Source organism: Aquarana catesbeiana, linkage group LG08 (genome assembly GCF_042186555.1).
Source record: "Aquarana catesbeiana isolate 2022-GZ linkage group LG08, ASM4218655v1, whole genome shotgun sequence".
In the NCBI taxonomy this organism is placed as follows: Eukaryota; Metazoa; Chordata; class Amphibia; order Anura; family Ranidae; genus Aquarana; species Aquarana catesbeiana.
Window position 1 is genome coordinate 150,504,067 of NC_133331.1, and position 27,783 is coordinate 150,531,849.

General features: G+C 40.3%; 1 protein-coding gene across 1 annotated transcript in view; it reads right to left on the minus strand.

Moving 5' to 3' along the window:
• Window positions 1-6,004: 6,004 nt before the first annotated feature.
• Window positions 6,005-27,783, minus strand: part of NPFFR1 (neuropeptide FF receptor 1) — a 618,890-nt gene continuing 597,111 nt past the window's right edge. The window contains exon 4 of the mRNA XM_073596569.1: window positions 6,005-15,029. Coding sequence (XP_073452670.1) covers window positions 14,141-15,029 — 889 coding nt within the window. The 3' untranslated portion in view covers window positions 6,005-14,140. The remainder of the gene's footprint in view (window positions 15,030-27,783) is intronic.

The following is a 27,783-nucleotide window of genomic DNA, read 5'->3' on the forward strand; positions in this document are numbered from 1 at the left end:
TCTTATACCTGCACTCTGTATGTTACATACTTTTGACCCAAGTTTTATATCCCTCCCACTGCCACACCCAAATTGCTCCATAATGCACACTGCCTACATACTAGTGGAAGGGGTAGATCGTTAGCTACACTACTCCCTTCTTGTGCTGGCCTCTAATGACATCGTCCAATGCAGAGCCCAGCAGCAGAAGTGAGTAGAGTGTTTATCTGCTCTGACTGCTTGATTACATGTAACAGGGATCAAATAAAAAAACAAAACACCTAAGCACCACATCCATTTTAGATTTGTTTATACTAAGAGGAAAAAATTAGTCAGACTTTACTGGTACGGAAGAGACCATGCATGTATTTAAAATTTCCAGCAAAGCTTTATTAAAAGCAATACTTCTTTAACAACTTGCTGTCCACTCACAGTAGTTTTACGGCAGGCAGGCAGGCAGCACAAGCAGGTCAGACAACGTACTGGTACATTGCTGCCCGTTTCTGAGTTTGAGGCGCGCATGTGCACACCCCCTGCTGACCTGTTCTGTCATTGGCTACAGAATGAGGCTTCACCCCGAAAATGAAGAAAGAAAACAAATTCGTATTTTTTATTTCTTTTTCCCTTTTTTTTAAACCTTGTGACAAAAAACGAGATCTGCAAAATACTCAGCATGCCTCTTATCAGATACCTTATAGTGTCCAAAAAGGGGTCATGGGGGGGTGTTTATACTATTCTGACATTTCAGGGCCTCCAAAACTGTGATGGGTAGTCAGGAAGGAAAATGAGGAATTACACCCTTTGGAAGCCTGAATGTGGTCGTTGGTTTTGGGCCCCTGTACTCCACAGGACTCCTAAATCATCTCACACATGTGGTATCCCTATATTTGGAAGAAGTAGCAGAATGTGTTTTGGGGTATAATTCCATATATACCACTGGCATGTGTGAGAAATATCTGATTACATTGAAAACTTTGTGTAAAAAATTAATTATATTTTTTGGTCATATTTCAAAAACTTGTGGCAAAAGTCAAATCTTCTGTGGGCTCGACATGCATCTCAGCAAATACGTTGGGGTGTCTACTTTTCAAAAAGGGATCATTTTTGTACTATCCTGACATTTCATGGCCTCCTAAACTGTGATTGGTGGTTAGGAAGGGAATTGAGGAAATTATACCCTTTGAAAGCCTGAAGGGGGTGATTGGTTTTGGGCCCCTATATGCAACTAGGCTAACTCCCAAAAAGGCTCACACATGTGGTATCCCCATACTCAGGAGAAGTAGCAGAATGTGTTTTGTGGTGTAATTCCACATATACCCATTGCGTGTGTGATAAATATCTCAAGTGACAACTTTGTATATAAAAAAAAATCTTTATTTTTTTGTCATTTTCCAAAAACCTGTGACAAACAATTAAATCCTCCACAGACTCAACATGCCTCTCAGCAAATACCTTGGGGTGTGTACTTTCTAAAAAGGGGTCATTTGGGGGGTGTTTTTACTGCCCTTCCCTGCATTTTAGCACCTCAAGAAATGTGATAGGCAGTGAGAAAGTAAAATCTGCATAAATTGCAATATATATACCTCAGTTTATAGACGTTATAACTTTCACACATACCAATGAATATACATTTACTGGAATTTTTGTTTTACCAAAGACATATAACAGAATACATTTTAGCTTAAATTTTATGAACAAATTTGATTTTATTGGATATGTTTTTTAAATAAGTAGAAAATATCAGGTTTTTTTATTAGGGTTTGCCAAAATCTTCGGTCTCTTTTTGTTTATATTGCAAAAGATAAAAAAACAAGTGGCAATCAAATACTACTAAAAGAAAGCTCTATTTGTGTGAAAAAGGATAAACAAATTCATTTTTGTACAGTGTTGCCAGTTGAAATAGCGCAGTGAAGTGCTGAATAGCAAAAAATGCTCTGATAATGAAGGGGGTAAAACCTTCTGGAGGTCAAGTGGTGAAAAACAATCTGGATCAGGCAGACGCAACTGGTGTAAATACATACAGATGACCACAACGGATTTCCATCTTTCAGACATGTGGCTGAGAAAAAAATAGTAATGGATTAGAAAAAAAGAAGGCCTTCAACAATAACATTTCTAGGTCTTGATTATATAGGCTATATTTATCCAAATGATAATGTAAAGCTTGAAGACCTAATTCATGAGGAATTAAAGAATACAGTATAAAGCAGACCCATCACATGTCATCTTGACTTCAATATAAGTTCTCAAATTTTTGTGTCATATGTTTTGTTGTCCATAGACTGATCAAAATTTGTCTGATTCATTGGGGACTGGCTGATTTTTTATCAATGTGTGGCTGTCCCTGTTCGACAGAGGTCCTACTGTTAGAATTCAATGTCCCAATAGGGGGACTCCTACATCCACCTTGTTCAGCGGGCTGAACGAAAATATAAAAAACAGTTTATGGCCTTAAATTAAGAAGACAATCCTTGTACTAGAGGTTGTAAATGTTTATGTATCTAGTCAGCCAATATAATCACTCAAAGATCCAAGGCTGACACAATCTTGTCACTCATACCTATATGCTGTCATGCTGGTGAAAGATTGGAGTGACTGCAAATTCTGGCACAATGTATTATATATTTATCCATAAATTCTAATTAACCAGCATAATTAATGAAATGTTGTAATTCTCTAATTCCCTTAGCAGGGTCTGTCTGTTCTTAAACATTTGTATGCATCTTCATCATTCAGCAGTAGCCTTTTCATAATATTTTGTGTACCTAAAACCACTACAGCACCTTTCTTATCTGCTTTTTTTAAAGATGTATCAGGATTTCTTTTTAAATGTTCTAAAGCTCTCCTTTCATCTCTTTTCAGATTATCACCTTTGAAGAAAAATCTCTCTTTGCCTCCTTTGCTAAATTCAATAATGCTCTCAACATGTTTTTGAAATGCATTCAGTACTTTATCTGTACAGGGTCAGATCTTCTAATCATTTTAATCTTTACTTCTGAAGGACGCAGCACTACATGCATATCAGATCTTTTAGACTCCATCCAAAGAATTCTAAGTCACTATAATGCTTATACTTCACGTCAAATCATACAACTATCAGTCAAGTGCAATAGTGAAGAATAATAATCACAATAATAAACAGGAGTGTGTTGGGAGAATATGCTGCCCGAAATGACTGCTTTTACTGCCCCGCAATCACCCTCCCAAGCCAACCACCAGGTCCCACCAACTCCTTTGGGAAAAATGGTCACTTCAAGTGACATTTAACCTACCGGTGTGTGTCTGCACACTGAATCTGGACCGAGGAAATGTTGTTTTTACAGTATCTGGGCAAAGAGCACAGTAACACTGATTTTCCCATGTTCAGCCTCAGTGGCGTTGCTGGAATTGTAAAAGACCATCGGACACCCAAAGAGGAGCAAAAAATTGGTGTCCATGGGTGTGACCAAATTTGGTTAACAGCGGGAGGGTCTTAAAGGGGCATAGTTAAATAAAACAAAGCCTCCTTATACTCATTAAACATGTTTTCATTGTTGTGCTACAAGCATGAGCCTTACAGACATGTATAAACCTCAGTACAATCATTTTAAAACAATGAAGAGCTTTCATTACATATGATTTTGTCCAAACTGAAAATAGATAGAGAGTTAACACTTTGTCTAAGTCTACATTAAAGGCCTTTATTAAAAAAGTGAGGGACTGCTTATAAACTAGCAACTGCTGAGACAAGAAACACTTTTGTCAGGACTATGTAATGTACTGTATTTATCGGTGTATAACACGCTCCCCAAGAGGGAAGTTTAAAGAAAAAATGTTTTCACAGCCCCCTTTACAGTACACAGTCCCCCTCTCCCTGCACAATACACAGCCCCCCATCCAGAACACAGCACCCCTCCCCAGTACACAGCCCCCCATCCAGTACACAGCCCCTATCCAGTATACAGCCCCCATCCAGAGCACAGCCCCCATCCAGTATACAGCCCCCCTCCCCAGTATACAGCCTCCATCCAGTATACAGCCCCCTCCCCAGTACACAGCCCCCCATCCAGTATACAGCCCCACTCTCCAGTATACAGTCCCATCCATTATACACCCCCCCTCCCTAGTATACAGCCCCTCCATCCAGTATACAGCCCCCACCCATTATACAGCCCCCCTCCCCAGTACACAGCCCCCCCATCCAGTACACAGCCCTTAATCCAGTATACAGCCCCCTCCATGCACTGTCCTAGGAGACTGGGGGGTCTCCTGCTACAGCACTGTCAGCATACTCTACAGTTAAGAAAAAAATCACTGCCAGCCCCTTCCACACTGCTCCTCCTGTGTTATTCCTATTGTAAAATGAAGCTTCCATATACCTCAATAGCTCAGTTTTTTCCACTGACCTGGTCAAATGACTGCTCTCCTCTGATGTTACATAGATGTTCATGTGACCGCTCTCCTCCTCCATATTAAAGCTACACACAGAGGAGGAGGAGCGGGGGGAGGAGAGCAGCCAGAAAAAAACTGAGCTATTGAGATATTTACAAGCTTCGTTTTATAATGACACTGACACAGTAGGACCAGTGTAGGAGAAGGGACAGAGAAGTGATTTTTTGTAGACTATGCAGGCAGCGCTGTCCCAGGGCTAGGAGAGGCAGGACAGCTGGCCAGACACCCCCCCATGGGTGGCTCCTGGGGCGGACCACCCGATCCCCACCTCCTGTTGGTAAAATATGATATCGGCATATAACACACAGCCACTGTTTACCCTCTGTTTTCAGGGGAAAAAAGTATGTGTTATGCCCCGATAAATACAGTACTTCTAATGTAATGTAATGTAATGTATAGCGCATATAGTGCAGGTGTCTGCATTGCACAGAGTGCTCAAGTTAGGGGTGTATAATATACAAAACAAATATGATACAAAATGTAAGCTTTGTCGATTACATTAGTTCTGTCAGTGCTGGTTTCCCTTTTTTGGGGGGGGGGGGGGTACTCCATCCAACAAAAGATGTTGGGGTTGATTTACTAACACAAGAGAGCACAAAATCAGGTTCAGTTGTGTATGGTAGCCAATCAGCTTCTAACTTCAGCTTGTTCAATTAAGCTTTCACAAAAAAATGGAAGTTGATTGGTTTCTATGCAGAGCTGCACCAGATTTTGCACTCTCCACTTTTAGTAAAGCAACCTTATTGCATATGCAAAATATAAACTAGTAAGGATAGTGGATAATGATTAGTTTTGGGTCTTCACATACTGTTGTTGTCTGGTGCTGGGTTCCTAGGCACTGACAAAGGTATTTAGACAACTGATTTTATATAGAAAACATAATTTACTAGTTTTCATATAAGTCACAAATAATCTATTTTTCATATGCTCGGATGCCAGTGGTATACGCATTTCATACCATCTTTGCTAGATTTTGTTTTGTATACGTGTGTAAAGTACAGAGTGCAGGGATCAAGGGTGTGTAATGCAAAGAGTGCAGGAGTCAGGCATACATAATGCACAGAGTACAGGGGTCAAGAAAAAGTAGCACACTGAATGCAAGGATCAGGAGTACATAAAGTGCAGAGGCAGGGGTCAGCAGTATGTAATGCACAGAGTACAGTGGTCAAGAATAAGTAGCACACTGAATGCAAAGATCAGGAGTACATAAAGCGCAGAGGCAGGGGTCAGCAGTATGTAATGCACAGAGTGCAGGGGTCAGAAGTGTGTAATATGCAGTTTGCAGGGGTCAAGTGTATGTTATGCACAGAGTGTAGGGGTCAGGAGTATAACATTAGAAAAGCTCAGAATGTAGGGGTCAGCAGAGTGCAAAATTTCATCTTCCAAGCAATATTCTCCCGCCCCCTAAAAAAAAAAAACAGTACTAAACTGCATGCTACCCAAGCACATCAAAATTCTCCCAAAATGAAAATGAAAAGAAAAAACCCTCTTACCAGTACAGGCCCCAACACACTAAAATCCCTCCTCCAAGCATAAATACTTCCTCCCACATATCCCCCTCCCAACACAAATGCCCCCCGAAAAAATTCCCCCTTCCAGCATAAATTTCCCCCAATCGCTCCTCCCAGCCCAAGGGCACAAATCTTTGTGACCACCCCCCCAGGTCATTGTGTCACCCCAGTACAACTCCCCATCCATCCCTCTCTCCCTGAACTTACAAACCTTCGGCACATAATGCCATAATTCTGTGAGCTCTGATGTCTATCCTTTTGGGATGCCGGCTCCTGCAGTGGCTGGTGATCCCAGTGTCAGGGACTTGGTGCATCGTGAGACATGTGCTCTGGGTGCCTGGAGTTAGTGGCACTACTACTGTAGTGTCTTACTGAACAGCACTGAGACCAGAGTGTTCATGTTGTCGCTCTAGACTCAGCGGCGTCCCTTCTGTGAGGGTTGCCTGAGGCAGCTGGCTCAGAGTAGGAACACCCCTGCGAACAAATAACATCTAATATTTCAGACCCTGAGTTAAGGTTTCCTCCAAATTAAATAAATCCATCCCAGGCCCAACCTCTGAACAACTACAGAGACTTTTTTTTTTAGTCTCAATTAATTTCTTGATGGAGTAACACTGAATAGATCAAAACAATATTATTGCATTCCTCTAAATTCTCTTGTGTGCGTTTGAAAGATCTCTAGTGGTTGTTACCCACTCTTCTAATTCTCCTATATTTTCTAACCATTTGTGTCTCTTGTACTTCTTCCCCTGTTTGCCCTTTATCAACATTTTTGGGAAAGACATTCCAAGGCCATTAGAATCATCAGAGGAGAGAAAAGAAAAGCTCCTCTAAGTGCAGACAGGTAAAGCTGGAGCGTGGCATGGTCGGCAGTGTATGCGGAATTACATCATCGTGATGGAACCATGCCACGCTCCAGCACCATCTTGGAAGATTACACTTGGCTTATGTGTATCTCCATCCCCGTGGCAGCGGCCCCTCAGCTGACACCTGCTGTATCGTCCCGGGCCATATGTCTTTTGATGAGACAGTTTTTTACCTACAAAATGTACGTGTCCATTTTTGACTTTTCTTGTCAAATAAACCAGCCTTACCTGTCTGCACTTAGAAGCGCTTTTCTTTTCTCTCCTTTGCTATTACCTACAGAGCCTGTTTCTGCTCAGTGAAGAGCCTGCCCTAGTGATTGGACTTTTTTGGACTTTTATGGATTAGACACTTATAGTTTTTACAATATTATTTACTGTATATGGACTTCACACTTATACCGTGTACACACGGTCGGAATTTCCGACAATAAATGTTTGATGGGAGCTTGTTGTCGGAAATTCCGACCATGTGTAGGCTCCATCGGACATTTTCCGTCGGAATTTCCGTCAAACAAAATTTGAGATCTGGATCTCAAATTTTCCGACAACATGATCTGTTGTCCTAAATTCCGATCGTGTGTAGATAAGCAGAAGAGCCGCACTGGCTATTGAACTTAATTTTTCTCGGCTCGTCGTATGTGTTGTATGTCACCGCGTTCTTGGCGATCGGAATTTTCGACAACATTTGTGTGACCGTGTGTATGTAAGACAAGTTTGAGCCAACATCATGGATTTGTTGTCGGAATGTGCAATCCTGTGTATGCGGCATTAGAGTGTAAGGCCTTTTTCACCTGGTGGCGCCTACATTCCTCCTCCTGTTAGAATCATCAGAGACTGTTTCTCTCATCTTATTTTGACATCATAATAGGTCACCAGATTGTGGCCAGTACTGGATCTTTGAGGGATGGATTGCGTTATTGGATGTATAGACATTTACAACCTCAAGTTCAAATATTTTTTTCCTACCTTAGAGATACAAAACATGTGATACAATGATACAAAACAAGGGAGGGTACATTGATGTGAAGATAGAAAGTTGTGTGATGCGTCTCCTTTATATTCCTTAATTTCACATAAATTAAGTCTTGAAGTTTTGCATTATCATTTGGATAAAATATAGTCAAAGCCCCAAAAATGTTATTGTCAAAGGCACTTCCTTCCTTTTAAACCTTAACAATTTTTTGTTTGATGGCAGACACTACCTCCAGAGATGTGGATCTTCAAGGGTTGTAAAGTTTGCTCCCAAAAATGAAAACCTTTTATATGGGTTGGTGGGAAAAATGTCAATCTCTGGAGATTGAAATCCTTTCAGATCATCTATGTATATGTGCTATAGGTACTTAGATTTTCTGATCTTTGCTGCCAATATGGATTTTAATATATATCTATAACTTTTTATGGCCTTGAATGAACAGTACAACTTTTTGACTATTTAAATAAGAACTTTTAGACCCTAAAAAAAATTTGGTGAGTGAAAATATGATTCTTTTAATAATTTTCTAAACCTGACTATACAAGGAGATCTACAGGGCCTTACTAAGTTTTACAGGAAGTCCATTTCCAAAAATCCCATTTTGCATGCTAAAAGTCATCTGCAACAATAGTCAAAGCTATATCTAGGGGGCAATATTTGATAACATTTGACAATGAAGCGGGGGGGGGGGGGATTAGAGTTAGTTTTAAAGAGAGACGGTATAACAACAGGTATAGCACAAAATGGGTATATAAGAAAAAGAATATAGATATGCAAACAGGAGAGAGGGGAGAACTAATGAGAGATGTCAATAGAAAGGGAGAATAAGTATAATAGTAATAATATTAGGAAGAAATGTTACACATTTTCTACAATTCTTTTCAATCAGATATGGCTTTGATCTTAAACATATTAACAGGTTTCCTAATATATATATTTATTTATACTCCTTATCACTGAGTATGTTTAACTTGAAGCATAAGGCAATTAGTTATCCACCAAAGCATATAGAGAAGTGGAGGTCCTGGATCATCATGCCATGCTATAAACATGTTGGTAAATCTCTTGGTACTGTATATTGTCCCACTCCACTGAAAAAATTTATTCAATTCAACAATTGTATTACTAAATCTGTGGTGTATTCATGTTCAAAAGTATGATTGAGATCTTTAAAAATATAAGTTAGAAGTGGAGATACATTTTTTTGTCATTGAGTAGTATTCTGGATATTGAAACTAAACACATAGGCTAGACCAGGTACTTCATTATTATTATGATGCTTGTGTTTATTATGAATTTGATAAGTATTGACGGTCTCCTAAATTTATAGCTGCGTATATACAGTATATGTAGATATTAGTGGTTTTCATTTCAGTGCTTTAGGTGAAAGTTAATACATTTCAATGGTTTTAATATGAGTAGGGGTAGGGAAGGTATTTATTTTCTTATATACAGTATGTGTTAGTATTAAAAATGCAACATTGTAAATATATTAGTGTTTGAGATTAAGCAAATTGTTGTGATACTATGTTACCATTAATTGTAGTTGTAGCAGCACTAGAGTTGTTGGAACAGCTGACAGCCCTTATTTTGCATGCCTAATTATCTAATATATGGCCATCTTTGCCAGGGATGTGCACGGTGGTCCACCTTTGTTTAATATCTGCTTTTTTAGAACATATGGTACTGACTGTATTTTACTTATGGTTGGTAATTGGTAAATCAGTTGGTGGGACACCCTGCCTCTTACATGGGGAAAGAAGTGGGGATCCTGTATCTTGTGTGTTCCTCATATCCTTTGAATTTGAATAGTCATGACTTAAATAGAGATCTAAAGGTAAATCCATGTGTTTTAAGTAAGTAATATTCATAACAGTACTTATTACTGGTTACAATATTTTCAGCTCATGGTTTGGTCTGCACTGAAAAAGGCTTAACGTTGGGGCTGTGAGCTGTTAACCTACATTGTACCTTAAAGTGGTATTGCACCCAAATGGAAAGATTTATTATATTGCAGCTTACCAATTCTTAGATATGCGATAGATATGGCTGCTTTAGTTTTCTTGTTTAGTCTTTCTCTTATTTTCACCTGGTAATCCAGCCAGTAAGTCTGCTATTTTTCAATAGAACAAGCTGTCCTGCAGAAGTAGCAGTCAGAGGGTTGAGACAAACCATTTAACACTGGCAGAAGTGTCTTTTTTTTTCTTTTGATCCTGCCATTAATCTTGACTTTACATTTTGTTGCTACCACAAAGTATTTTGATTGAACATTTTGAACATTTTCCCCTTCTTTTAAGGAATATATTTCTCTCTTGGAGCAATAAAGTCCTAATATCTCATGTAGCATTTTTTCTACACAATTCTTTTTGGCTCAACAAAATAACTTTTTGTATTACCTTTCTTTCCTCTCCCTCTTCTTCTATTCAAGCGGTTACGTGTAGTCACTAACCACTTGAATAATTGGTGGTATCAATCAAATATGTTAATTTTTTAACACTTATTATATTGCAACTTACCAATTCTTAGATATGAGATAGATATGGCTGCTTTAGTTTTCTTGTTTAGTCTTTCTCTTATTTTCACCTGGTAATCCAGCCAGTAAGTCTGCTATTTTTCAATAGAACAAGCCGTCCTGCAGATGTAGCAGTCAGAGGGTTGAGACAAGCCATTTAACACTGGCAGAAGTGCTTACAATGATTAGCCTTTATTTATTCATGTAAAACCTTTATCCCAAAAGGAGCATAACTGTTGCTGTAACTGCTTATAAAGTATTAGCTGGAGTTTGGCTTCAATTTGTTAGTCTATCTATATCTGCTAGTAAATCTAACACTACCCTTCCACCAGACAGACAATGCTGCTGTCACAAGGAGGGAGATTTACCACAGTTCTGCTTTAATATACTAGGGTTTAGGGGCTCCTGGCACATGGATGAAGACATAAAATGTATGCAAGCAAGCACCAATGTATTGTCTCTTCATCTATTTAGCCATCTTTATTTTCACTGTTTGTAATGCCCTCTTCTTGTATTATTTTTTTTGTCCCTGAATTTGAAGTTAGGAGTTGGGCAACTTTGACAAGGGTCAAAATATAATGATAGATGACTGGGTCAGAGCATCTCTAAAACTTCAACTCATGTGGGATGTTCCCAGTCTGCAGTAGTCAGGACCTGCCAAAAGTGGTCATAGGAAGGAGAACCAGCAAACCGAAGATGAGTCATGGGTGGCCAAGACTCATTGATGCAAGTGGGGAGCAAATATTGTACCGTGTATTCCGATCCAATAGTAGAGCTACTGTAGCTCAGATTGCTAAAAAGTTAACACTGGTTCTTATAGGAAGGTATCAAAACATACAGTGCATCGCAGTTTGTTGTGTATGAGGGTGTGTAGCTGCAGACCGGACAGGGTGCCCATGCTGGAACATGTCCACAATCAAAAGTGCCTACAGTAGGCACGTAATCATCAAAACTGGACCATGAAGCAATGGAAGAAGGTGTTTTCAGGTTGTTGACTTGGCCTCCAAATTCTCCAGATCTCAATTCATCTGTGGGATGTGCTGGAAAAATAAGTCCAATTCATGGAGGCCCCACAACTTACAGGACTTATAGAATCTGCTACTGATGGCGTGGGCTTTGTGCCAGATACCACAGCATACAGTTGTGCCCAATAGTTTGCATACCCTGGCAGAAATTGTGAAATTTTTGCATTGATATTGAAAATATGACTGATGATGCCAAACAACTCTCCTTTTTTTAAGGATAGTGATCATATGAAGCCATTTATTATCACATGGTTGTTTGGGTCTTTTTAAAATCATAATGATAACATAAATCACCCAAATGGTCCTAAATAAAAATTTACATACCCTGGAATGTTCAGTCTTGGTACAGACATGCAAGGTGACACACACAGGTTAAAATGACAATTAAAGATTAATTTCCCACATCTGTGGCTTTTGAAATTGCAATCAGTGTCTGTGTATAAATAGTCAATGAGTTTGTTAGCTCTCACGTGGATGCACTAAACCGGCTAGATATAGAGCCATGGTGAGCAGAAAAGAACCGTCAACTGTCATTACCTTGTTAACTGTATAACAAGGTAATGGAAATTTATATGGATGGAAAAGGATATAAAAAGATATCCAACGCCTTGAATTTGCCAGTCAGTACTGTTCAATCACTTATTAATAAGTGGAAAATGATCTCTTGATACTGAGCCAAGGTCAGGTAGACCAAGAAAGATTGTAGCCACAACTGCCAGAAGAATTGTTTAGGATACAAAGACAAACCCACAGGTAACCTCAGGAGAAATACAGGCTGCTCTGGAAAAAGACAGTGTGGTTGTTTCAAAGAGCACAATAAATACTTGAACAGAAATGAGCTGCATGTTCGAGAATTAAGCTTTTACTGCATCAATGCCATAAAAAAAACTTGGTTACAATATGCCAGACAACAGCTTGATAAGCCTCACAGCTTATGGCAGTAATCTTGAGTGATGATACCAAAATAGAGCTTTACAGTCACAACCATAAGCTCTGTGTTTAGATAGGGGTCAACATGACCTATAGTGACAAGAATACCATCCCCACTGTGAAGCATGATGGTGGCTTACTAATATTTGGGGGGGGGTTCTTAAGGCATGGGGAGTCTTGTGAAAATTGATGATAAGATGAATGTAGCATGTTATCAGAAAATACTGGCAGACAATTTTCATTCTTCTGGGCGAAAGCAGGGGTGCTCTTAGACTTCCCAGCATGACAATGACCCTAAGCGCAAGGCCAAGTTGACCCTCCAGTGGTTACAGCAGAAAAAAGTGAAGGTTCTGGAGTGACCATCACAGTCTCCTGACCTTAATATCATTGAGCCACACTGGGGAGATCTTTGCATGGCCTAGAGGCATTTTGCCAAGATGAATGGGCAACTATACCACCTGCAGGGCCTCACAGACAACTATGACAAAAGACTGTATGCTGTCATTGATGCTAAAGGGGGCAATTTATAGTATTAAGTCCTAAAGGTATGCAGACTTTTGAACAGGGGTCATTTCATTTGTTTACTTGTGCCATTCTGTTATGACCTACAGTTACACAATATAAATCCCATAAGAAATAAAAGAAATGTGTTTTGCCTACCGACTTATGTATTCTTTAAAATGGTGCATACTATTACCAACTCTCCAATGGTATGCAAACTTTTGAGCCAAACTGTATCTTCAGAGGTCTAGTGGGTCAGTGCTGTTTTGGTGACAAAAGGGGGACCTACCTAATTAGGTGGATGTTCATGTCATGGTGGGTGGTCATAATGTTATGGCTGAATGGTGTATATCTGTATCCACATCAGTCCAATGTCAAATGCATTCTTTATTAATAGTTTAGTAGTTAATAGTTAATAATATTAATAGTTAGACAATATACATTTTACAGTGTGCCTACATGGCTTCCATAATATTTTCATGAGCACCCATGGAAGCTGTTGACATACTTGCTGGCAATTTTCTAACCAACATTAGAAAATGTGACAACTGTTTGTAATTGGATGCAGCAGCACTTTCCTTTTCACTAGCTTTCATAAATTAGCCTCATGGTGATATCATATACTTAAAATACATTTATAAAATAAATACAATATCGAAAAACTGTAAGTCATACGTCATGTACAATACTATACAACATTGTAGACATATATTTTTTAATAAGCTTTCTTTGCTGTTGTGTAGACTCAAAATATTTTTACCCTTGTTTAAATTTAATTGTGTTTCTGAGTCAAGAATATGACATAAAAGGTATAAAATAAGATTTAAAAGTAAGATTTCCTAAAAGAAAGGTAGCCTCAAACACATTTTTGAAAAGTCGTGCTAAGCAGCTTGTATAGACACATAATAGGCAAATTTTGAAGTTAAAAAAATATCTAGAGATGGTTTCAACATGTTTAATAGCAGCGTGGTCCCACTGACCTTACAGAGCTCTCTGCATAGCACACCAGAGAAAATAAGCATGGTCACCTATTTTTTTTTCATGCCAAAATGTGATTATTTCAACAGAATGTGTAAAAATATATTTTGGGGTTTTTCCCACACACAGCTTTTAGCACACTGTATTTCATTAAAAAACCTATTGAGATGTGTTTAACAACTTACGGTAACCACTATGATAATGGTGTATGAAAATCTCATCAAATGTTGATAACTGATTGCATTTATCACCTAACGTATATCTGTAGACTGATGCAAATTATTTGTTTCCAGTTGATAAACTTTTATAGTGTCATATGAAATAAATACAGTAAAATGATGTCTTTTTTTAGGAGCCCTGTGCCAATATTCAGAGAAACACAACATCTCTGTAGTTATGATGTCCTATTTGTGCTGCATTAAGAATATTAATTTTCATATATCCCATGCTGGTATGCTGACAGTATTATTGGAGCTTTTATTATCTAATTCTTCAACCACCAACCCATGATGAGCAATTCTTCCACTTCTTAATGAGAACATAGCGGGTTTGGCAGTGGTACTGTTGCCTGAGTCTGAACCTTGAGCTGAATCGCTGGGCTGCACTTCCACAAAGATTCGATTACGTACCCCAAATACAAACCCACTGTTCTTTCTCTCTGAATATGTTTCCTTATGCTCTCGTTTCATTGAGCAGTATTGTACTTTGAAGGCTTCCTGGAAACCTCGTCGGAAGTTCTCATTGAAATAACCATAGATGATAGGATTAACACTACTGTTGAAAAATGCTAACCAGTGGGCAAAGGGGAAAATATACACAGCAATTATATTTAACTGATAATCACTGAGATTTCCATAATCTGTAAGCAGCATTAGGGTCCAGAGGGGGAGCCAAGACAATGTGAAGAATAATGCAACCATAATTAGCATGTTTATTACCCTTACTTTCCTTTTTGAAACTCTTCTACCTTCATGTTCTTCAGAGACTGATCCTCGAATAGGGGCAGAAGACTTAAAGAGTTTGAATGCAATGCGAGCATACATGATAACAATCAAGGTGAGAGGAGCCAAGTAAATGTGGGAGAAGAGAACAGTTGTGTATATTTTACGCATTTCCTTGTCTGGCCAAGCTTCCCAACATGAGTAAAGAGGGTAGAAGTTGTTGTAGTCATCTACCATAAAATGGTAGTCATCCCTGGTAACTGTAAGAGTGACAGCTGATGGGCACATAATAATCAGAGCTAGAACCCAAATAACAATGATGGTGAATATGGCTTTTCGTAGAGTTAGCTTCTGCCTGAATGGATAGACAATGCATCGGAACCTGTCAAAGAGAAAACCAAAATTACTAAATATTACTGTAGCAAATCATATACACATTTGTACAAGGACCAGCAAGGAATGTAGCTTTTTATGTGCATCAAACACAGTATGATTTTCATAGGATTATTTAAAATAGAATAATAAAGCATATCTGGACTAAAGGTATGTAAAATAGCATTTAAATAATGAATATATCTTGTGGAAGGACCCCTAATCCTCGTGGGTGATTTTAATACTGTTGGTCTGTTGGTGATACAACTCACCTACAGACCCCTCTGCTCTCTTACCTTCACAAATTTGAACTTATAGATGCCTGGAGATAGAAACATACAGATGTTAAAGTGAAACTTCATCCTAAAGGAGAAGTTTCGCTCACCCTCTCTTCCTACAATCTTCTGGGATATGTCAAGGGTGCCACAAGGCTGTGGTACCATTCACAAAGTGCAGTGCGGCTCTTGTTTCACAGTGGGAAGCTGGCTGTGAAGCTGCAAGGAATCACAGCCCACTTCTCACCATAAACATGCCGGCTCCAGGGACCTGAGGACCATTGAAGAACAGGTCTGGGTAGAAATAGTGCTGGATTCCTGGACAGGTGAGTGTCCTTTTATTAAAAGTCAGCAGCTACAGTATTTGTAGCTGCTAACTTTTTTTTTTTTTTTTTTTTAAACAGGGAGAAGAACCTCTTTAAGGAATATTCATGCCAATTAGATACCCATGGTACTTTATCTCCCATAGACCTGTTTTTAACAACTCAGGAATTACTTGGGTGTGTTGCTGATGTCAGATACCTTCCCAGGGCTATATCTGATCATTCCCTGGTCTTGTTAGATCTAGCGCTAGGCATACCCCATAAATTTAAATAGTGGCAGTTAAGTCCATTATGGCTTTTTAACTCCCTAATTACTGGCCAAGGCCTAATCAAAAATCCAATTCTACTGGGCATTAATGCAGATAATGCATCAGTTCCCATTGGCTAGGATGCCTTTAAGGCAACTATGTGGGGCACCTTTGCTGTATCTATACATGTAAGGCCTATAAATCCAAACAATCTGATGCCAAAATTAAACAAATTAAGTAATGCTGAGGCACTTTATTTTGCCAACCCTAACCTGACTACGCAAAGACAGCAAAAAAAAGCTGGAGTTAATTTTACTAGAGGGTACCCAAAAGAAAATTCTGTACTAAAATCAAAGGTAATCCGAATTAGGGGATAAAAAAGCAGACTATTAGCATATTTATCTAAACCAGATTATTAACACTGTTCTATTCCAAGAAATATAGATTCTGAGGGTAAAATGGTTGAGAACACCAAAGATGTGGGTCAAGTGTTTGCAACCTTCTGTGCTGATCTATATAAATCTAGGGCGCTTTATACCATAGTGGAACTGTATATTTTTTTTTAACCCACTACGCTTTCTAGGTTGTCTTCTGAACAGGTTGCCCTACTGGAATCGCCCTTGACAGTGGCATAACTAAAACTCACTATGTTTTCCAAGACCAAGATAGAACTTTTTGGCCTTAATTCTAAGCGGTATGTGTGGAGAAAACTAGGCACTGCTCTTCACCTGTCCAATACAGTCCCAACAGTGAAGCATGGTGGTGGCAGCATCATGCTGTGGGGGGTGTTTTTCAGCTGCAGGGACAGGACGACTGGTTGCAGAGGGAAAGATGAATGCGGCCAAGTACAGGGATATCCTGGACGAAAACCTTCTCCAGAGTGCTCAAGGCCTCAGACTGGGCCAAAGGTTTACCTTCCAACAAGACAATGACCCTAAGCACACAGCTAAAATAATCAAGGAGTGGCTTCACAACAACTCCGTGACTGTTCTTGAATGGCCCAGGCAGAGCCCTGACTTAAACCCAATTGAGCATCTCTGGAGAGACCTAAAAATGGCTGTCCACCAACGTTTACCATCCAACCTGACAGAACTGGAGAGGATCTGCAAGGAGGAATATCAGAGGACCCCAAATCCAGGTGTGAAAAACTTGTTGCATCTTTTCCAAAAAGACTCATGGCTGTATTAGATCAAAAGGGTGCTTCTACTAAATACTGAGCAAAGGGTCTGAATACTTAGGACCATGTGATATTTCAGTTTTTCTTTTTTAATAAATCTGCAAAAATGTCAACAATTCTGTGTTTTTCTGTCAATATGGGGTGCTGTGTGTACATTAATGAGGAAAAAAATGAACTTAAATGGTTTTAGCAAATGACTGCAATATAACAAAGAGTGAAACATTTAAGGGGGTCTGAATACTTTCCGTCCCCACTGTACACCTGCAGTGACTTTTTGGTGAAAGTCAATTTCACTTTTTTTTATAAACATACCCTATATTGCCCTAATGATACATTTGACCCTGTTGTGTTGAAAGATAACATTTTAATGGAGATTGGGACAGGGGGGCTTAGGAAAGGGTAGGTTAATATTTTTTGCCTCTGTTAAACAAACAAAAAAAAAAATATATTGTGGGAAGAAAACAACATCTTTTTAAGTGGTGACTCTCTAAAGCTGGCCATTGAATAGAATTTCTTAGGAAAAGTTTTAGGAAAAGTCTTAGGAAAAGTCTTAGGAAAATTCATACTCAAATTCTCAGAACATTCTCAGAACATTCAAATGTTGTTTGAAAGATTTTAACATTTAATTTTGCAATGAATGTACTTTACCAAACGAAAATCACATACGCTGGTAGAAATTCATTTGTTCAAGAAAAAATTTATATTCTGCTCCTTTAAAATTTCTCATTACTGCGTTTGAAGACTAACGTGGATTGACCCATTGCTGATTAGAAAAATTAACAAATTTTCTTAGAACATTCTTTTCCTATGAATTTTTGTTCAAATGTCTACCTATCTATGCCAAGCTTTAGTGCCTTTACACATCCACATCTTGGTGAGCACAGAGAATATTTTTTGTTCTTGGTAACTTTGTTACAAAGTCAGAAACAAATATCTTTGATACTAATTTACAACAAACTTTGACATGTGTACTTGTGTGTCCTAAAAAAAGGAGTTCTCCTTAGAGATATTTCTTACTTTCCTTCATTTCTCCAGTCACACTGAATGCGCCAGCTGTTAGCGCTAAAGTGCCGTTTGTTTTAGCGGCACTTTAGCGCTGTTTAGGTGGCGCCACTTTTCGATCACTAGCGGGGCACTTTTAACCCCAAAAAAGTATCCCGTTTTGTGGCGCTTTCAAATCGCTTTTCAGGCGCTTTGAAAGTGCTGCCCATTCATTCCAATGGGTAGGGCATTTTGGGAGCACTAAATACAGCGCTCCCAACCTGCCCCAAAGATGCTGCTTGCAGGACTTGCAAGCGCACCGCCCGAATGTGAAAGTCACACTGGAATGAATGAGAGGCGGTATTCAGGTGCGTAGCAGAGGCTATTTCCAGCGCTAAAGCACCTGAAAACTGCCCCAGTGTGAAAGGGGTCTTATCTTGGGGATATTTTGTTGGACTGACATCACTCCTGAGGGTTTCATAATGCAGTCACTAACACCAGACCTGGGGGTTTATTGTTGCTGTCACTGACACCGATGTTGGAAATGATTTTTGTTGTCACTAACACCAATGTTGGTGATTATTATTGCTGCCACTGGCTCCAATGTTGGGGGTTATTTTTACTGTCACTGACACCAATGTTGGGGGTTATTATTTATATAATTGCTACAAATGTTGGGTGTATTATTACTATCACTACTAACAATGTTGGGTGTTAATATTAACATTATTCTATATATAATGTACAATATACTTACAAAATACTCCTTCTTGAAGGTGAAGTAGACATTTTGTTTTATACATATGACCCTAAAGGCCCGTACACACGATCGCATTTTCCAACGGGAAATGTTCAATGTCAGGCTGTTGGAAAATCCAACCGTGTGTATACTCAATCGGATAATTGTTGTCGGACTTTACGGCAACAAATGTTGGCTAGCATGTTCTCAAATTTTCCGCCAACAAATGTGTGTTGTCGGACTTTCCGATCGTGTGTACACAAGTTCATCTGACAAAAGTCCAAAGTACAAACACGCATGCTCGGAAGCAGAAGCAGTCAAGCTTGTAAACTAGCAGTTGTAATTCAGAATTAACATTTGTGACGTGGCAAATGATGAAATCTCCAAATGAAGCTCACATTCTTTTCTTTTTTAAAGTGATAATAATGAAGCTGCTTTGCTGGTGATACTGATGGAGTTATTGCAAACTCATTTTCAAAGGCTTTTTTTTTTTCTAGTGATATCAAGAATAATATTATTATGTTTTTTTTTTTTTATTTGTGCAAGTTACCACAACACCATTATCCCCTAGTTTATAAGATCAAAGATACCACTATGTTGGTGTCTCGTGTCAATTTTACATTGTATTTTTTAAAATGTAACTGCCTACTCCCAAACTGTCATAGATGTAAAACACATAGCCAAGTATTATTGTACACAATTTTTTTATTGTGCATTGTATTTTTAACCTCAAGGAGATTGGTTGGTGTTGGTGTTAATTTAACATTGTATTTTTGAAATGTACCTGCCTACTCACAAACAAACTGTCCTTTTTGAACTAAAACACATAGCCAGGTATTTGTGGTAAAAAATAGACATTTATTAGGGGACATAACAAAATAAAGAGGAAGGCAACGCTGGATAAACTGGTGAAATTGGCAAAGCCTTTGTACCACAGGGATTACATCAACTATTTGACAGGCAAAATTGGTAGCCTGAGGAGTCCATTTAATAGGGAGCACAATCCGGTCCAGGACTCAGAGAAATCAGGAGCAGCAGCAGAAGACATATATGTCCTGAGGCTGTGGTCTTTTGACAGACCAGACTGAACCCAGGCCATCACTCTCTTGTCTTCCTTCCATGCTTGCTTCCAGGCTGTGGCTCTGGTGTTGGAGTTGTGGCAGGAGGTGGAGGAGGTGGAGGAGGAGGAGGATGGTCCAACTTACACAGGTGGGATTTGCTTTTGAGTTCGCCCCTCAACCCCTTATTTTGAACCAGATAGATCACTTCCTCACAAATGAGGGGTTGGCCCACCTCCATTTCTTGCATTTTTCTGGCAGCCATGCAGGCATAGGCCTCTTGAATATTGGGGGTGGTTCTGAGGGCCGCAGTAGCCTCCCGAATCAAAGAAAGCGCTGACTCCTCCACATTCCTCCCCTTCCTGGTACTTTTTGTTGAAAGGCAGAGGGGAGGAAACTGGGAATCGGTCAGACTACTGGGCCCGGCCACCTCCTGGCTGCCCTTTACCCCGCCTCCTCCTGGCTGAGACTTTCCACGGCCTCCTCCTGGCTGAGACTTTCCATGGCCTCCTCCTGGCTGAGACTTTCCTGTGTATGAAAATGGGACATAGTTTTAGTTTTTTGGTCATCAATCACACACAATTTTGCGCTCATGACTGTTACAAATTGAATGTTAACAAATAGAAAAGACTATCACTCTGACACCAGCATTTTTCATTCTTGTACCAATCATTTTTGGCTACTATTGTCTATTGATATGTAAACCACTTTGTTAATTCTGAAATTAGTGATCAATACTAACATCTAGTTCAATTTTTGGACAAGAAATATGTTGAACAATGCTATACCTGGCTCAAGCTAGGCTCCTCCACATCTTCCTGGGTGGAAGGCCCAGGTTGTATGTCGAAAGCCTCATCTGATATGGAAGGAAGAGTGGAAGGAAGGGTTGAGAGTGATGGCCTGATTTCAGTCTGGTCTGACAAAAACCACAGTCTGTCATAGTACCAGAGCCTGGGGATATATATGTGCTCCTCAGGCCACCAATTTTGCACTTCAAATAGGGGATGGTTGCCGTGGGAATCACTGGCTTCACCAATTCCAACAATTGATCCAGCGCTGCCTTCCTCTTTATTTTATTATTATAAAAAGAGTGTTTCACCTGCCACAGACAGGGCAGCTCCCTGTATTTATCAATTAATTTGGGGAGGAAGTCATGATCATTGAATCTATCCATTTTATCTGCAAGACACAACACAAGACAAAACCTAATGTCAGACTAAACTCTCCTAATCTTGTCTCAATATAGGCCTCAATCTATAAGCAGTATAGCCCACTGATGCCCCAAGTTAAAATTGTACTTTCGTTAGCACAATCGGTGCTTACGCTACTCTGTCCTCCGCTCACAGATTGTACGTACGATGCACACGTGTTACGCTTTATATACGTTGCACATGCATAAAACTCTTCCCGCCCCTGACCTTCTTTCTAGTATATTCCCCGCCCCTTCTCCTTCGGCGCAGTGGAAGAGCACATGCCGAAGAAAGAGCAAGTGCACGCAGAGGAAAGCAGCAACGCGGAGGATGACAAAAGCCCAGAGCCACAAACGTCCCGATCCCAGAGGAGATTTAAGGCCTCAAATATGTCCTTTGTAGAGATGGTGGACATCTTGAAGAGGGCCGACTATGATGGGAAGCATGGACCTTACCCATACTCAAATGTGAGAAAGGCCAAGATCATGGCTAAAGTTGTGAAAAGTCTGCAGAAGAATTTTGGGGTATGACGATCCAAGGATCAACTGAGGAAACAATGGTCAGACCTCAAATTGACAGAAGACTCAAGAGAGTGCTACAAAAAAGTATTTTGTTGTGTGTTCCTATTATTATTATTACTTTTGTGCTGCTCCATGTGCTTTTTTACTGTTGTACAGTTTAAAATGGCATTTAAAGTGGCAAGTTTCAGGTTCATGGGCACAGTAATCGTTCGTAGTAAACATCGTTCGTTCGCCCACTAATATAATGTTTTTGGCATATGCAGGTTAACTACATTTGTTCATGCCTATTTGTATTAAAAGAAGTTTGTTGTCTAGATGGGTTTGTAACTAGAATGAAATGCAAACTTGATTCAGTGTAAGGAGAGGGAACTCAGCAGCTGTTTACACATCTGGACGCAGGAGCACTAGTGTGGGACACCAGAACAAACTTTTTAGGGTGTCCCACACAGGTGCTCCAGTGGATACTAGGGGTCTCTCCACATGTGATACTTTACCAAAAAAGGTAATTATTCCAGCTTTAAGAAAGGGAAAAAATCATGTCTTCAACTTGGAACTCTGCCAAAACAGACAACTGGACGACACTTCCACTTCGACACTTAATATTCCTAATTCTGTCTGTAGATATCTGTGTGCTAAGTATACCTATTTTTTAATTCACATAGGGGAGAAAAAACTCGGGACATCAGAGGACACCAGGGGTCCCCAACCTCCTAAAGAAGGGGCAGTCACCACCCCACAACCTCAGGATGTAGAGGAAGGAGAGGTTTATGAAGTGGGCAAAATAGTGACCACAACAGGTGAGTGTCTGAGACCACAGCTTCAGGTAATAGATGTATGCCAGCATATTTATAATACATGGTGTGTTTTTTTTTATTTTTAGGTGATGTGGATGTTGTGGAAGAAGAATCTCATTTCACCAGTGCAAGTGCACACGTCCTCATAGGGGAGATCATGGTGTACAATCGTGATTTAGAGCTGATAAAGGAAAACATCAATGATGTTAAAAAAAAATGAAGAACATCATTGATGTTTTAGGCAGAATCTAAAACACACAAAAATTGTACAGTTTTGTTGTGTAATTTTTTCTTTTAAATTAAGTTTTAAAGTATTTTAAAAGCCAAATTTTGAAGATGCACACAGTGTGTCAACATGTGCTATCTGCCACCACTGGACATCAACGTACGCATTTTGTGGGTGCAACCCCTTCCTTGCAACTAAAGTAGATGAAAGGAAGGGGTTGCACCCCCAAAACACGTCCATTGATCCCCCACGATGGGAGCTAGCACATGTTCACATTAGGCATGGGATCAGGAGGGAAATCCACATTTTGACTCGCAATTTGTGTGTATCTTCAAAATTTGACTTTTACAGGGGTGACATCACCCCATCTGATGAAGGCAATATCAACACAGTTTGGACATACTAATGTCTGATATTGCCTTCACGTTGTCAAAGTTGGACTTTGTAAGTTCCTGAGTTGGGTTTTATGGTTTTAAACATGCCTGTTTAACCCAAAAGAGCTATTTGTACTGTCAAATCTAAAAATGTTATACAACAAATATGTTGGTTTGTTCAAAAACCCTTTTCTAACGCACATGTGAATGTGCACAGAGTAAAATGTTTTATACTCAACAATGTGAGGCTTCTTCTTTCAATGCTTAATACCAGTTTTTTGAGTAAGTTGGTGTTTACAGTGACAATGGGGGTTATTTACTAAAGGCAAATCCACTTTGCACTACACTACAAGTGCACTTTCAGTGCAGTTTCAGTGCAGTTTCAAGTGCACTTGTAGTGCAAAGTGGATTTGCCTTTTGTACATAACCCCCACAGTGCTCTAAAATTTGCCACAATCAGGCCATTTTCTGGACTCAAAACAATTAATAATTCATGGTGCTGAAAAGGATGTTTTTTTAGCATTAATGCATTACATACATTAAAACAAAAACAAGGTGTGTGTGTAGCAGACCCACAACATAATAGTTAGCTGAAGAAGAGATTGTCACCTCATGTATCAAATAAATTACGTTTGCACTATTGAAGAAAATGGCCAAAAGAAAAGCCCATTGGAGTACCTAGGAGACAGCTTAAAGCGTTTGTAAAGGTGTTTTTTTTTTTTTTTTTAAAATAACAAACATGTTATACTTACCTTCACTGTGCAGCTCGTTCTGCACAGAGTGGCCCCGAACCTGGTCTTCTGGGGTCCCTCGGCGGCTGTTTCAGCTCCTCCCCGCAAGCATTCACCACCTTAATGCGAGCTCCCTCGCACGGTGGTGAGTGCTTGCGGGCGCGCTCCCGTGATACAGCAGGCGGCTATAGCCGCTCGCTGTATCACTCGGCCCCGCCCCCCGGCGCGCCGCGTCATCGGATGTGATTGACAGCAGCGCGAGCCAATGGCTGCGCTGCTTTCAATCCATCCACTGCAGCCAATCAGCGGCCAGGGTGAGCGGAGGAACAGATGTCGGGAACGCGAAGCTGACTTTCGAGGCGTCAGGTAAGTAAAACGGGGGGGCTGGGGGCGGCGGTTCTGTCAGAAGTTTTTTCACCTTAATGCATAGAATGCATTAAGGTGAAAAAATTTTTACCTTTACAACCCCTTTAAAGAAACACAAGCAGTAAATCAAATGAAATATTATTTCAGTTTAAAATAAAAATTTATTTTAAAAATGTTTCTCAAACATTTGTTGGCATATCAATGGCCCCCCTACCCGCAAAGTATTCCAGATATTTTTGACGGACTTTGCGGGCGCAAGCCAGGATGGCCAGCTTCAAGCGCCGTCAGGGTTGACTGATCTGGCAATCCGGCCAGATCAGGGTTGACTGATCTGGCAATCCGGCCTCAGGCCCAACTGAGGCCACATAGTTTGAAGCATTTCTCCTTAGAAAGTTGTGCATAATGTAGCATGCAAGTACGATATTGGTTATTTTATATTCCATTATGCCGAAAGCATTCTCCACCACTCTTCTGGCTCTGGGCAGCCGGTAGTTAAAAACCCTCTGGTCCGGGGTGAGGGTCCTCATGGGGAATGGCCGCATCAGGTGTTCACCAAGCCCAAGCGCTTCATCAGGGACAAAGATGAATGGTAGACGAGCCATGTTGTCTTCTGCAGGTGGCAATCCCAAGCCACCACTCTGGAGCTGTCAGTAGAACTTCACCATCCGACATCCTGCCATTCTTCCTCACGTCCACATAGAGAAATTTGTATGTCGCTGACACCACCGCCAACATCACTATACTATTAAACCCCTTATATTTGTAATAGTATGACCCCGAGTTGGGGGTGGCATGATGTGGACATGTTTCCCATCAATTACCCATCCACAGTTGGGAAAGTCCCACCGCTGGGCAAAATGGGATGCCACAGTCTGCCATTCCTGTGGCGTTGAAGGAAACTGTGGAGTCAAACAAGAAAAAAATAGTACTTTTGCACATAACATTGCAAGCAGATTAGACACAAACATTCTTGGCCAACATCAGTATAACATTTATTTTAAGGAGTATTTAAAGACAAAAATATAAGGACCACTTATCAGATTCCTCACCCCTTCTGATGGCCCATTTAAAAATTTGAGGGGGGGAGATGTTTTGGACAAGTAACCCTCTCCACTTCATTGAGAGCTGAATTCATACATAATGTGTGAATGTGTGTTACTTTGGCCAGCCCCTCCTTATTACACTATTGGCAGCCCACTGGACAGGTAAGAAGTGTCATAATACAAAAATATAAATACACACTGTACAAATTGAAGCACAACTTTACATTCTGCAATTACCTATCAAGATAATAGGAGAACAAAACTTGAAACAGTACCATTTGAAAGTATTCAGGCAGGCCCTTGCACTACATGCTTTGGTGAATTCATCCATAAATATGACCACAAAAAAGGTAGGTATAGTGTGTATGGGTTTGGCAAAGTCAGCAGATAGAGGATTGGTATCGGTTGACTTAGCGGTTGGGGGGGGGGGGGTTCCAAATGAGTTTGGGACCCCAAAAAAAGCCTCTTACACTCTGCCTGAATTTAAGGACAAAAATAACATTTGGACACATTTTAGGGGTGTTTAGGGTAAAGCACTACAATGGAGCTGACAAAATACATTGTTTGGGACCCCAAAAAAAGCCCCTGGCACTTTGCCTGAATTTAAGGACAAAAATAAAATTTGGACACATTTTAGGGGTGTTTAGGGTAAAGCACTAAAATGGAGCTGACAAAATACATTGTTAAGTGACTAGGCTAGGTGTGTATGAGCCCAGGATAGCATGCTGGGGAGGTTAGTGAAGACAAATATACATGAAGGACAAAAAAGGTACTTTAAAAACTTCCAGCATGCATGAGGACAAAGAGGACATTCACAGCATATTACAATCATGGTAATTGTGGGATTATGAAATAAATACAATACATTAGGAAACATTAAATACATAGAATGTGATGTTAAAGTAGAAAACTTATCTTAATATAGTCCTTCTGCAGGACCTGAATAATGACAGAACAGGTCTCTGGAATAATGATCCCCAGAGCCTGGGGGGAGATGCCTGTCGAGAACTTGATGTCCTGCAAACTTCTCCCCGTTGTCAAGTACCGCAAGGTGGCGACTAACCTTTGTTCCGGAGTGAAGGCTTGCTGCATGCAGGTGTCCTGCTTGGTAATATAGGGGGATAGCAAAGCCAACAAATGGTGAAAAACAGGGTCCGTCATCCAGAGATAATTCCTGAAATCATCAGGATTATTCTCACGGATCTCCAGCAACAAAGGCATGTGCGAGAATTGGTCACGCTGGAGTAACCAATTCTTCATCCATGAACTCCTCCCTGCCCTGTTCATGGACTGGGCTTGGGTCAAAGTAAGAACCCCAACACCAAGCCCCCTGAACTCACAGAACGCACTGAAAATCAGAAAGGCCTAAGAAGAGCTACCTGAAAATCAGAACGAGCAGACAAGTAAGCACTGAAAAACACATACGAACTATAAAAGAACATACTGAAAAACAGATACGAGCTGACTACACTCACTGAAAAACAGATATGAACCTACAAACACAAACTGAAGAGCAGTAACGTTATGAAAAGCACAAGGCTGAAAAGCGTGAATCATCTCTCACCAAACTTCTACTAACACTAGATTAGCAGAAGGAGCCCAAAAGGTGGCGCACTGGCTATTGAACTTCCTTTTTCTAGTCCCGTCGTACGTGTTGTACGTCAGCGCATTCTTGCAGATTGGAATTTCTGAATAACATTTGTGCGACCGTGTGTATGCAAGACAAGTTTCAGCCAACATCCGTTGGAAATAAATCCACGGTTTAGTTGTCGGAAATTCCGATCGTCTATATGTAGCACAAGGCTATGTACACACGATCAGACATTCCAACAACAAAACCGTGGCTTTTTTTCCGACGGATGTTGGCTCAAACTTGTCTTGCATTCACCCGGTCACATAAATGTTGTCGGAAATTTTGATTGGCAATAACGTGCTGACGTACAACACGTACGACGGCACTAAAAAAGGAAGTTCAATAGACAGTGCGCCACCCTTTGGGCTCCTTCTGCTAATCTCATGTTAGTAGAAGTTTGGTGTGAGACGATTCGCACTTTTCAGCCTCGTGCTTTTCAGTTCGTATTTGTTCTTCAGTTTGTGCTTGTGACTTTGTTCCTGTCTTTTAGTGCGTGTTGTCAGTTCGTATCTGTTTTTCAGTGCGTTCTTGTCCACTCGCTTCTGATTTTCAGATCGTTCTTCTCAGGTTTTTTTCTGATTTTCACTGCGTTCTGTTAGTTCGTTCTGACCAGCCGACCGTTTTCTAACCATGTTGCGGGTACATACTCATCATAGAGTTTGTGCTATGCGGGGGCTTGGTGTTGGGGTTCTTACTTTGACCCAAGTCCAGTCCATGAACAGGGCGAGGAGGAGTTCATGGATGAAGAATTGGTTGCTCCAGCGTGACCAATTCTCTCACATGCCTTTGTTGCGGGAGATCCAGGAGAATAATCCTGATGATTTCAGGAATTATCTCTAGATGATGGACCCTGTTTTTCACCGTCTGTTGGCTTTGCTGTCCGCTTATATTACGAAGCAGGACACCTGCATGCGGCAAGCCATCACTCCCGAGCAGAGGCTAGTTGCCACCTTGCGGTACTTGAAGAAGTCTGCAGGACATCAAGTTCTCGACTGGCATCTGCCCCCAGGCTCTGGGAATCATTATTCTAGAGACCTATTCTGCCATCATACAGGTCCTGCAGAAGGACTATATTAAGGTAAGTT